General features: G+C 38.5%; 1 protein-coding gene across 1 annotated transcript in view; it reads right to left on the reverse strand.

The window, feature by feature from the left end:
- Positions 1-7,839, reverse strand: part of GlcAT-S (Glucuronyltransferase S) — a 41,433-nt gene extending 33,594 nt beyond the window's left edge. The window contains exon 1 of the mRNA XM_065228214.1: positions 6,923-7,839. Within this exon, the coding sequence (XP_065084286.1) occupies positions 6,923-7,052 (130 nt within the window). The 5' untranslated portion in view covers positions 7,053-7,839. The remainder of the gene's footprint in view (positions 1-6,922) is intronic.
- Between the last annotated feature and the right edge of the window lie 5,556 nt (positions 7,840-13,395).

A 13,395-nucleotide genomic window follows, 5' to 3' on the forward strand; every position in this document is an offset into this window, starting at 1 on the left:
TCCAACATCGTACTTTTCAAGTATGTATTGGCAACCATAGATCCAGAGGTTTCCCGGAGGAGACTGGCGTCCCACAAGGCTCTGTGATCGCAGTCACGCTTTCGACATCGTCTTGGTAGTAGTTGGCAGCACCGTGAAGGCAATCCGCAGAAAATTAAAAGCAGCCACGAACGCTGTCTTACGGTGGACTAATGTACTTATACTCACATCTGTCCGATGAACCACCATGTACTCCGCTCTCTAATCAGCATTGATGAAAGAATCATGCCCTTCAAGAGGTCTATCCGTATCCTCGGCCTACGACTCGATAGGCATCTAAACTTTGTTGACAACTTTAATGAGGTGAAAAAGAGCTGCCAAACGAGGATTGATTTACTCCGAACACTGGCCAAAAGACACTTAATGAACAACCGTGCTATTCGTATACGTGTAGCAAAAGCGGTAGTTGATTCCAGACTGACATACGGTTTAGAATTGACTTGCATGGCTGATGATAGGTTGATTTCCAAACTGGCTCCAGTGTATTATCAGGCCATTAGGGTCACATCAGGTCTCCTCCCATCCACCCCCAGGTTGGCAGCCTGCGTGAAGAGTGGAAGGCTACCTTTTGAAAAGTACATAGTTGCATCTGACTGAAAAGACTATAGGGACAAGTGACGAAGTGTCCTCATGGAGGCGAACGATCTCCAGAATAAAACCGCCAACCTGGAGCTCCCCCTGTAGCCAGGATCCACTGGTGTGGAGCCAGAGGTTGAAACTGTCCATAGATCCGGCGATAAATAACAGCTTCCGGGTGGGAACCAACTCCCCTGCGCTAGTGAGAACAGTAGCCGAATTACATCGAACCAAATACAACAATCATGAAGTACGGTAGAGTTGGTATTAGAATTTCCGATCCGGAGCTGTGCACCTTTTACCGACTACCCTGGAGCGTTTTCACTGTTGAAGCAGCCGCCATTCTCGTAGCTGCTACCCTACCCTCCAACAAACCAATCGTCATATTCTCCGATTCTGCTCGTGTTTTAGTAGCTCTTCAGTCTGAAACAGCTAAACACCCCTGGATCCAGGGTATCCAGCAGTTCGCTTCTAAGGAATCAACCTTTGTCTGGGTCCCCGGACACTGTAGGATCAGATGTAATGAGGAAGCCGACCACCTGGCGGCATCCGGAAGACAGTCCAACTTTTACACCAGAAAGGTCAAGACCCCCCGCATAAGCGCGAACCATAAATTGACCTTACCTAAAATGGTTATAAATTGTTTATAATCCCTGCTAAACTTCAACTGAAATGGTTATGGAACTTTACATGAACGTTTAATGATAAAGTTTTAACCTTAAGTATTATAGTTTTTTGGAAGTGGACCTTACAAATAATGGGTTGTTAAGAACCATTACCATTCAAAATTCTTGTTTTCTCCATACATTTTCGGAAAGAGAACTATATTAGAACGTTTTTACTTATGGTTTGAGAACATTAATGGTTATGGTTATGGTAGTCAGTAAGGTCCATTAATGGTTTTGTATTATCGCTCAACTTTACGTGAAATATATCGTGAATTGGTAATCAGTAATTTACAGGCAACCAATTCGCGATATATTCCACATAAAGTTGATCGATGTTACAAAACCATTCATGGACCTTACTGGTTACCATAACCATTACCATTAATGTTCTCAAACCATAAGTTAAAAGGTTTTAGTATAGTTTTCTTTCCGAAAATGTATGGAGAAAACAAGAATTTGGAATGGTAATGGTTCTTAACAACCCATTATTTGTAAGGTCCGCTTCCAAAAAACCATAATACATAAGGTTAAAACTTTATCACACAAACGTTCATGTAAAGTTCCATAACCATTTCAGTTGAAGTTTAGCAGGGATTATAAACAATTTATAACCATTATCGGTAAGGTCATGTGATGGTTCGCGTTTATGCGGGCCAGGACATAAAGCGGTAGATCACAATCACAACGAATGATTGCGATCTCGAGACATATTTATCCGGAAGGGATAAAAGGGGATACCAGGAAATGGGAGGATCCACCTGAACACCGACTTCAAGTCATTCTATCCCGGTTGAGAACCGGCCATACCAAAGTCTCCCACAACATGGGAGGCGGAGGCGGATTCAGACGACAGTGCGATACGTGCAATGTTCCACTTACAGCGGAGCATTTCTTATGCGAATGCCCCCAGTACCAAGGGCCCCGTTCCCTTTACGGAATCTCAGGCAGCATCCGGGATAACCTGAGGGATGACCCATCCAGCATCGCTGCACTTTTCTGCTTCCTTTAGGAGGCAGGTCTGGTTAACCAAATTTGATCTATGAACACCCAAGTAACGACAACGGACAATGATCCGGACCAATATATGGACTCAAAACTATACCTCGGCAACAAATACTGACTCGGACACGGATGAACGAAGATATCGAACAAAGCAAAGCACGTACAAGGACACGGAAATGGTCGAATGACGGCACTAAAATTAAACACAGCGATTACAAAGGAATAGGAAACGGAACTTGACCACTTGACCACGATTATTCAAAAGGACAGTAACATCGGTAGCATTAAAGGAAAATTCCCAACTCTGAAATATTAAAACTCTGTTATTATGAGGACTCTCTTCTGGAGCTCCCGCCCATCCCCTAGCTCCATATCATCGGTGTTCTCTTCTGGAACTTCACATCCCCTTTCTATAAGCTCTGTAATTAGGGGGACTCCCGTCTGAAAATGGAGCTTTGAAATTTGTGTAAAGTCTGAAACTAGAACTTTTCTTCAAAATTTGTGATTAATAACATGCTTCGTGATGCAAGATTTGGAGAAACAATAATTAAAATGTGAAAATTTGAATTTTTTTTCAAGATTACAGATTTGAAAAAAAAAACATCATTCTTATGATTCGTCATAATTGTCACGCTCTGAGACTTGGAAGCATTTTAAGGGTTATAACAAATTACATAAAGGGTGTCCACGATGAAATTGCCACACTATGAAATTGCTCTAACTTTTTAACCGTTTGGTAGAATTTAATGAAAATTTGGGTGGATTTAGTTCATAGTGCATTATTTACATCCTGCAAGTTTTAAAGTCCTGTGATCAAAACTCGCGGCAATGGAGTCGAAAGAACAGCTCGTGCGTGATAAAATCTTGCGCATTCATCACGAGAACAAGGATCTCTCGCATCGTTCCATCGCTAAAACGTTGGGAATCGCGAATTCCACGGTGTCGCGAGTGATTAAGCGGTTCGAGGAACGGTTGACCACCGATCGGAAGCCCAGAAGTGAAGGAAAAAGTATTCCGTACAACACCAAAAATCACAACCGCGTAGTTGGGGCCTTCAACCGAAATCCGAACGCCTCCGTTAGGGATGTGGCTAAGAAGCTGCACCTAAGCCGAAGTTTTGTCCAGAAGGCCAAAACTAAGGCTGGGCTTCGAACGTTCAAGGTACAAAAGGCCCCTAATCACGACGAGAAGCAGAACAAGTCCGCCAAAACCCGTGCCAGGAAGTTGTACCTCAACATGCTGACGAAAGTTGAATGCTGCATCATGGACGACGAAACATATGTGAAGGCCGACTTCAAACAGATCCCCGGCAACCTGTTTTTCACGGCCAAGGATAAGTTCAGCGTTCCGGAGCATGTCCGCACTCAGAAGATGTCCAAATTTGCGAAGAAATTCCTGGTTTGGCAAGCCATCTGCACGTGCGGGAAGCGGAGTGCACCTTTCGTGACCCAGGACACGATGAACGGACAGGTGTACATAAAAAAGTGCCTCCAGAAGCGGCTGCTCCCTCTCCTGAAGGCCCACAACGTCCCAACAATCTTCTGGCCGGATTTGGCCTCATGCCACTACTCCAAGGACGTGCTGAAGTGGTATGCGGACAATAAGGTCAATTTCGTGCCGAAAATGTTCAACCCTCCCAACACTCCGGAGCTCCGCCCCATCGAGAAGTACTGGGCGATTATGAAGCAGCACCTTCTTAAACGACCTAAGGTAGTGAAGACAATCGAGGAACTGAAGAAAGTATGGGTTTACATGCAAAAAACGGTTGATTCACAGGTTGTGCAGAATCTTATGGCCGGGGTTAAGGCCAAGGTGCGGGCATTTGCGTATGGACTGTAAATAAAATACGAGTAAAATGTTAAAATGAAGTTTAATAGTTATTTCTCAATCCCTGAAAATTTGATGGCAATCGGATGAAAACTCGAATTTTGCGAATCAATTTTGTGTGTGGCAATTTCATCGTGGACACCCTTTAACAATCTGTAGAATTTAGCGGACAAACCCTGGAATTTTTAGTAAAATTTAAAATAATTCACAGTGTTGATTACAAACAAGTATTGAGAAGGATTCCCACACAGTTTTCGAAGGAGAAGAGCAGATTTCCAGAATTATTCTGACATGAAATGCTTAGAAATTGTTAGATGAATTTGGAAGGATTTCTTTGGAGAAGAATGCAAGTTCTAAACTGTTAGGTAATTTTAGTAGATTTAAAAAGGAGTTGTGAAAAACAAAACTTTGCAGAAAATTCCTACGTGATTCTGATGAGATTTGTATGGGGATCGTGAGGAAAATGACAGATGAATTTTAAGAATTCCAAGAGAATTAAGATCAGAATTCAACAAGAAACAGAGTTCTTAGAAATTTCTGGCAATAATTTCAATCCTAGTGCGAAAGATTTATCACATAACTCAAACAAAATTGATTGCAAAAAATTTACTGGTAATTAGAAAGAAATTCTTTAAAATACTCCAAGGGGTTTCTAAATAAATTTTCGAAAGATTTCTGGTGTTTTGAATAGAGTTAAAAGAAATGTTGGAAAAGATTTTCAAAGGAATAAAAGTCTCCGGATAGGCTCAAGGGAATTATATGAAGGATTCCAATTAAATTCTTAGAAGGGGTTGGAAGGAAATTTCTAAAAAATTCAACGCTAATTATTACGCGAAGTATTTTCTGGTTTATTTCAGAACAATTTCAAGATAATTCAGAGCAAAATTCCAAGTTAATTCTGGAATTCATATCATGAGAATTTTGAACAACGAAAAATTAAAACCCCGGAAAAGAATAATTCAGTTTCGGTTTTTACAAATATTTGTTTCTAAAACTCCAGCATCTTCAATATTTTCTTTAGAGGACCATGCACTTTACAACTGAAATTGAAACGACAAAAATCAATTTGCAATATTGCTGAGTGATTAAATTCTAAAAACAATAAGACGGTAAACTGAAGAAAATTATGCAGCAAATAGAGTAAGACATTCATTTGCTAAAGGATCACTCTGTTTTAATAGTTTATTCTGAAATTCTGATGTAAAAATTTGTTCCTATTTTTCCCGGTTCTTTTGCAGAATTCCCGGGTTTTTTCCGGTTACTTTTCAAATTCCGGGATTCCCTATGACCTCCACATGCCAAATTTGGTTCCATTTGCGTGATTAGATCTCGAGTTATGCAGAAATTTGTTTCATTTGTATAAGAGCCCTCCTTACCGAGGAAGGAAGGGTCTCGTACCATCATAATAATCTTTCCCTGCTCCAAAAACCCATACATACAAATTTTCACGCCGATCGGTTCAGTAGTTTCCGAGTCTATAAGGATCAGACAGACAGCCACACAGACAGCCAGAAATGACAGAAATTCATTTTTATATATAGGGGAAATGTATGTAATGTCGGCCTAAATGCTCCTAATTTGGGCCATACATAAATTAAGCAAACGATTAAATTTTCAATAGCGACCAAAAACATCCATTAGTACCGTCCCAATGACGCGTTCATCTAGATAAAATTGATATATAGCAGATTTTTATGGATGGGCCCAATCTTATATCCATAGGCCAACAATTGAGCCATTTCCCCTATATAGATAAAGTGGAGACATCTCCACTGATTGAACTAAGGCACCTAAGTCTAGCAGTATACTGCATAATTTTTTTCAGAATACTGCATAGATATATACATGATCACATTTTATCCATTTTGTGCTCATAAAATATGTTTCCTTCTTCTTCTTCTTCTTCTTCTTCGCATTTCAAGCTTATTGCTTATCGCATAGTAACTTATTTCGTGCACTTCTAGATGCTCTTCCATATTCATTAATTGATAGTTATAGATACCTTTACCACAGACAAACAGACATAACACATTGAATATTTCTCACTGTAAAACATCGTCGCTAAAACATTACCGCCATCTGTTGAGTAGACTGTGGTGGGTAGTACGCTGAACAGATGGCGGTAGTGTGTAAACGTCAAACGCAAGGGAATTGACTATGCGCGCCACAGTTGGCGGTACTACCAACTACGATACTTTTAAATTGACCGTTAAATACTTGTTCGATGAACAATTTGCGAGTGTTATGTCTGTTTGTCTGTGCCTTTACCATTTCTGCGTTAGCATAATTGTGTGGCAAGTACAATCATACTCTATGCCCAGGGAAGTCGAGTAATTTTCCAACCCAAAAAATGCCTAGAACGGACCGAGAATCGACCCCAACCACATTCAGCATGGTCTTACTTTGTAGCTGCGCCTTTAACGACTATGCTACGGGAGGCCAAAAAAAGGTTTCTAGAAGAGCTTTAAGTGATTAAGGATTAACCAACATTTATATTTATGAACATTTTATTTATCAACTGCTAATCAATTACCTCATTGTTATTACGGTTAAAGAATGATAATAAATGTCTTAAAATGCATGATAAATGCTTATGCTTAACCATTAATCGTTGATTAATTTCCAGTATTCTACAGTGAATACATTTCTATGAACAAAATTCCCATTATTCACCCAACATATTGTCAATTTTGTTGAATCTTACGCTTAGAATTATGTCCCTTTCTCCAGCCTAGCTTAATGAACTAGATCGGAGTAAGCGCATGATTACATGTGCAAATTTGTTTTACTTTTTATCGCGAGGTACTCACCTGCGGCAGCGCTAGAGGTGCTAAATATGGATACCACAGCAAACACCAAAAATGCTCCCACTATTAAGAAGGCGAAGTTCTTCGCCTTTGTCATATTTCGGACAGACGTGTACGCCATCCTCACCAGCATTCCTTGCACCGAGGTCTGTTTTTAATTATAATCGTATTTCTTCTCCAAATTAAACCCTCCCACACCGTACAGCTATGACAAAGGTCAACCACTATCTATTTTTCTTAAATACAATATCGGTTTGACTAATTGCATGCCCGTTTCTGCATTTTTCTGGATCAATTTAGGCTTGGCTATGCGGTTGACGGTACCTTATTAAATATCCATCACCGAAACTCTCTGTGATAAATCAATTTGGCATTTCTTCCAAATTTGGCATCTTCTCAATACTGTAAAGTGTATTTTGGTCGACGTTTTCGTACACCTGCCTGCCCGCCGCACTTCCTGTATAATCGTACTTTGGAGGAACGCAGATTCTGATGTCCACTTGAGTCGCTGCTGGCTGCGCGCCTCAAATCGCTGATTTTTAAGGTCAACGACGGGAAATTCTATCAACACAAAACTAGGCTTATTGTTGTATAACTAACACGAAGCGCACGCACGGGCACGGCATTGTTGGCTCGAAATGGATAGCGAAACAACCAGCCAGCAGCAGCAACTTTTCCCTTTCAATACGAAGCAGCGAAAAATTAAACACAATTTTTTCTTTCTCCTTGCCTGTATCGCGGTTACAAAATATCCACCACCGCGAATGAAAAAAAAAAAACGCGGCCGACGGACGGACAGGTCTCTTTTCACCTTTCGCTATAAAGTTGTTTGTGAATGAAATAAATGAAAGATAGCACTAACAATGACCGCAGCACGGCAGCAGCAAACGAAACGTACGAACGCCAACCACTGGACTGGACAGAACTGGACGGCGACCGACCGACGCGAAGAGCTCACTGACGGATGAATCGAGTGACAGTTCTCTATCTCTCTCTCTTTCTGTGTGCCTGTTGTTTTGACACGGCTCCATACCATAAAACCAGCATAAATCGATGGCCGACTGACGGTGACAGCATAGAAACGGTAAATAAAACAGCATAAATTGTTGCAACATTTTTTGTTGAGCCAAACGTGTAGCAGTGCACATGCGTGACATCTTTATACACGCTTACTTTAGGTACTACTTTTTCTCAAAAACTTTACTTACCGTGGTCAGCATCGACGTCACAGTCCCGCAAAGAGAAAATCACAATGGGGTTGTTTAGGGGTATTGAGGTAAATACATATTCGTTATCGGCATTAAAAATGGAACCGAAATCCAAAACTTCATCAATATTGGTACACTGGAACTATTTTAAATAAGTACGATTACATTAGCAAAAATCCTAGGGGCACGCAATAACGTTTAACTCCAACGCAGGCAACGTTAACTACACAATGTAGAACATTAACTACTTTTGAACTCCAATAATTACAGTCGAAATTTCGTAATTAACGTACATTAATTACATTTTCAATACTTTTAATTACATTAATTACGGATAGATAATTCTCGAGATAATTATATAATTGCCGTTAGTACTACTTGAAAACGCATTAATTACACGGCAACACTATCTACTCATATGTACTAGCTTAAAGTAGTTGATGCTATTGGAGTACCGCCTGTTATCTCTTTTTCTCAAACGAAAATTGAAAGGGAGAGCTAGAGTCAGTGTATAATGAGTCACGCCAAGAGTGAAGCCAAGTCTACCTATTGAACTGTCAAACCGACTACCTATCGTGCAAAGTAAACAAACATTACGATGCTATGAAAGGTCCACGAAAGGTATTGCAATAAAATATAAAATAAAATTGAAGAAATGATCATAAACACGCAGTGAGCATTAAATTGTCATGGGATACGTTTGCTAATGATCAGTAATGAGAATTTCTACTATTGTTTGATAAGATAATTTGACAAAATCACTGATATAATGATTCACTACAACTGCAATTTTTTGTTCTACACGGTTAGAAAAAAGTACCCAAAATTAAGTTCTTTTCACTCATATCGGCACTATAGTGCAGGAACCCAAAAGTAGGTAAAGCGGGTCAAAGTAATTTTCATTTACTTGTGGAATTTTCCACTGTCTTTTTAACCAAAAGTAAGTTAGTTGTACCCAACAGTAGGTAAATATGATTATACTCAACGTTGGGTTCCCACACTTTACTACCTCTGTTGGGTGGTTTTGCTCCTCCGTTTTTGACAACATTAGAAGGAGAAAAGGAGACAAACTAGTCAAAAGTACACACAAAGAAAAGTCGTTTATAAAATTAAAAAAACCATTGGTAGATTTAAAAGTTTGCATTGGTTCTTTTTGGTAGAAAGCGGTTAGCTTTCAAAATAAAAGTCAACAAACCGTCAATTCAAAAGTTGTCCGCTCGATACTTTTAAAAGTTCAAATTTTCAAAATGAATTGTAGAACTGTCAAATGAAAAATATATTAGTGTTGAAATTAATGGTGGATTATTTTTGACTTGAAAATGTGGCATAGTTAAAATTAAATGGGCATTTTGAATTTAAACTAAAATATTTTCAAAAAATATTAGGTCGTATGAATAAAAGCATTTACTTTACTTTTCCCGTAAGAAAAGCACGGGAAAGTAAAGTAAACTCTTTTTATCCATTTTAGTGGATAAATATTCAATCTTCTTTATTATTATTTTTCAATAGGATAAGATCCAATTTTTTTTACATTGTTATTGTTATCTTTGTTGATGTATACGTTATTGCGTCTTGGAGCTATTCTCGCTTTGAGTAAACCTGCTACAGTAACAGGTACATGGTGATGTCACAGATGCAGGGTTAAGGACAGAAGACAACCTCCAGCATTGTCAGCAGCGTCATTGTTTACCGGCGGAGATTTTACGGCAGCGGATAGCGGAAGGAAGGTGTCAATTTAGACCGTTTTCGGTGAGGGTTTCTGTGGAATATTAATTAAATATTGTTATATACCTTTAACATCTACTGTTGTAGTAGTCGTTGAACACTCACTTTCATTCCTAGCCATCTTGTCCGCTCGCAGATGACTATTGTTTTGGTTTATCTGAAATTAATAAAAATCTCTAATTAAACTCTACTATTGTTCTTAAATTTGATCGCTTACCTGATGCGATTATTATTTTCCATGGAGGATAATTATTGTCCTTCCCAATTTTTCCTCGCTCTTCGTGACACATCTGACGTCAAGCCAAATTAAGCGGCAAAACGAGCTCCAGTGCTGCCAAAAACTTTGCCTAGAAAATGTATTTTTGACAGTTGAATAACTTTCATTTAAAAAAAAATGCACTTTTAAAATTACAAGTCGAACCTGAAAGAAACACTTTCAAACTAAAAAAATAACTTTTATTTTGAATATTTTCGTTGTAAAATTACGAAATTTATGAAACTTTTAATTTGAAATGGGATTATTTTTATTAAAACAATTTTTGTTTTTTGTGTGTAGGTAATAGTGAACTTTCCGTTGGGTACTTTTTTCTTACCGTGTAGCTAGAAGTCATTTGAAGTTGATGTAGAAGTCTTCTGTTGCCAAGTGAAAAGAAAGGGAATCCTTCGAAAACCGTGATGCGAGTTCAACTGTTTTTCTCTTGGCGTGACTCATTATACACCGACTCTAGGGAGACCCGCATAAACGCGAACCATCACATGACCTTACCGATAATGGTTATAAATTGTTTATAATCCCTGCTAAACTTCAACTGAAATGGTTATGGAACTTTACATGAACGTTTGTGTGATAAAGTTTTAACCTTATGTATTATGGTTTTTTGGAAGCGGACCTTACAAATAATGGGTTGTTAAGAACCATTACCATTCCAAATTCTTGTTTTCTCCATACATTATCGGAAAGAGAACTATATTAGAACGTTTTTACTTATGGTTTGAGAACATTAATGGTTATGGTTATGGTAGTCAGTAAGATCCATTAATGGTTTTGTATTATCGCTCAACTTTTCGTGAAATATATCGTGAATTGGTAATCAGTAATTTACAGGCAACCAATTTGCGATATATTCCACATAAAGTTGATCGATGTTACAAAACCATTCATGGACCTTACTGGTTACCATAACCATTACCATTAATGTTCTCAAACCATAAGTTAAAAGGTTTTAGTATAGTTTTGTTTCCGAAAATGTATGGAGAAAACAAGAATTTTGAATGGTAATGGTTCTTAACAACCCATTATTTGCAAGGTCCACTTCCAAAAAACTATAATACTTAAGGTTAAAACTTTATCATTAAACGTTCATGTAAAGTTCCATAACCATTTCAGTTGAAGTTTAGCAGGGATTATAAACAATTTATAACCATTTTAGGTAAGGTCAATTTATGGTTCGCGCTTATGCGGGGAGCCTGTTGTCAAACAGCATGTCATTATGCGTTTTCGTTTTTATCTGCACTTCTTTTGGGGGTGAACACTTAAGGTTAATATTTGCTTACAAGTAAACGATGTTGAACTATCAATGACTCACGCTTGTCGTCAGCAATTGTTGGTACAGATTTCATAAGTCCGTGCTTCTAACCAAAGTAACACACGGTTACCGCAAAATACCCAATAATGACTAAAACAGTAAACATGTTCGAGGGAAACTGAGACTACCCATTAAATGAGTAAAATTTTACCCATTAAATGAGTAAAATTTTACCCATTTAAGAGTAATTACTACTACAAAAATATGTAGTAAGTATTAATTTGTGAGTATCAAATACTCATAAATGGGTAACTTTTTTACTCATTTAATGGGTAGTCCCAGTCTCCCTCGAAAATGCTTACTTTGTAGTCATTATTGGGTATTTTTCGGTTACCGTTTAGTCATAGGTGCCGAGAAGACATCGTTGTTGGACGCCAAACAGGACCCGGCTATACTCGGTAGATTTTGCAAGCTAACAGCTAGTCCGCAGAACTCGTGATGGTAGTTCGTCGGTGATGGTATCACATCTTCATTTCGTCGTTGCCGGTAAATTCGAACGTCCGGAACCTAAACAAGGCCGAAATTGTCTTGCGTACATGAGTTTTCCATAATGTCAAACATCCTTCGGTAGCATTGAAATAGGTAGATCAAAAATATTTTTTTAGTAGGTCCAGCTGAGGCCTGTAAATGAATGAAGTAGGATGCTTGATTGTTTCTTTTTCAAAAAGTCTGTTTTCTTTTGGACGAGGGACGGACTTGGGGTAGAGGTTGACATCCATGCCTCTCACAATAAAGGTAACGAGTTCAAATTTCATCCCCGGACAAGTCCAAATAATCTTAAAAATTGAAAAAAAAATCTTTTTGTTGATTAAAAAATCGATTTACTTCATTACTTTGCTCATTTGCTGTAGCCTGAGTGGTGAATGTGCAATATTGATAATAATATTGAATATTGGTTTATTCCAAAAGAGTGTTTTACAGATTGGAAGTATAACATAGCCAATATCTAACTCAATGGGCACGGTTGATAGCAAATCGACAGTGAGCATGCATAAGGGCCTATACGCGATGGTCGATTCTCTTCGTCGATTTTCTCTTTTGTTAATAACTCGCTAGATTTAACGTTTCTCGGTGCGTTTGCTGTTGCTTTTGATAGCCAATACAACCTGTTACTACTCTGCATTGAACAAATTCTAGAAAATTGTTTCGCTTAGCTGTAGCAATGCAAAGAGAAAATCGATGAAGGGATTCGATCATCGCGTATTCGCCCTTATGCATGCTCACTGTCGAAATTAAGTTAGTCAAGTAAAGTAAAGTAATTGAGAATAATCATATTGAAAATTTCAAGATCAACAATTGAAATGGCCTTAACTCCATTTTGTAAACAAACCTTGTAAGGCCATTTTCTCACGAACCGAAACCTTCATTAGCAAACCTAAACCACAATCGGGTAGAGTAGAATTTGGTTTGCCTTTGCAGACTTCGGTTCGCGAGAAAATCGCCTTACAAGGTTTGTTTGCAAAATGGAGTTAAGGCCATTTCAATTGTTGGTCTTGACTTCTGAAATAACAAGCATAGACTGTTTCCCGGTTTCTGTACGATCATGCGTAAGAACACCGTGAAAACGAAAGAGTCGACTACATTCCTTCTGTCGAACCTATAGCAACGCACACGGTTCCCGCGCTGACTGTTCCTTACTTTCTCACTCTAATCAAAATTTCCTTCGATGAGTGAGAAAACAGAACCCCGAAAATGCGAGCAGGAACGCGAGTTGCCAGATCATTGCACACAAAACCAACTTGAATTAATTCAAAACAAAAATACTAACGAACCTGGCGGTGAGCGGCGGAAGGTGGACTAAAATTCTATTACAGAGAACCACATTATTTTAATTAATTTCTTCGGAGAAAGTCGTCTGTCACTTCGTTTGTGAATATTACGTTGTACGATGTACATCGATTTTGCGAACAAAATTACATCTATTGATGTAATATTGTATCTGCTTTTTGCTATTACA

Source organism: Ochlerotatus camptorhynchus, unplaced genomic scaffold, assembly GCF_037179485.1.
Source record: "Ochlerotatus camptorhynchus isolate MF236.1 unplaced genomic scaffold, CSIRO-AGI_Acam_v1.1 ptg000284l, whole genome shotgun sequence".
In the NCBI taxonomy this organism is placed as follows: Eukaryota; Metazoa; Arthropoda; class Insecta; order Diptera; family Culicidae; genus Ochlerotatus; species Ochlerotatus camptorhynchus.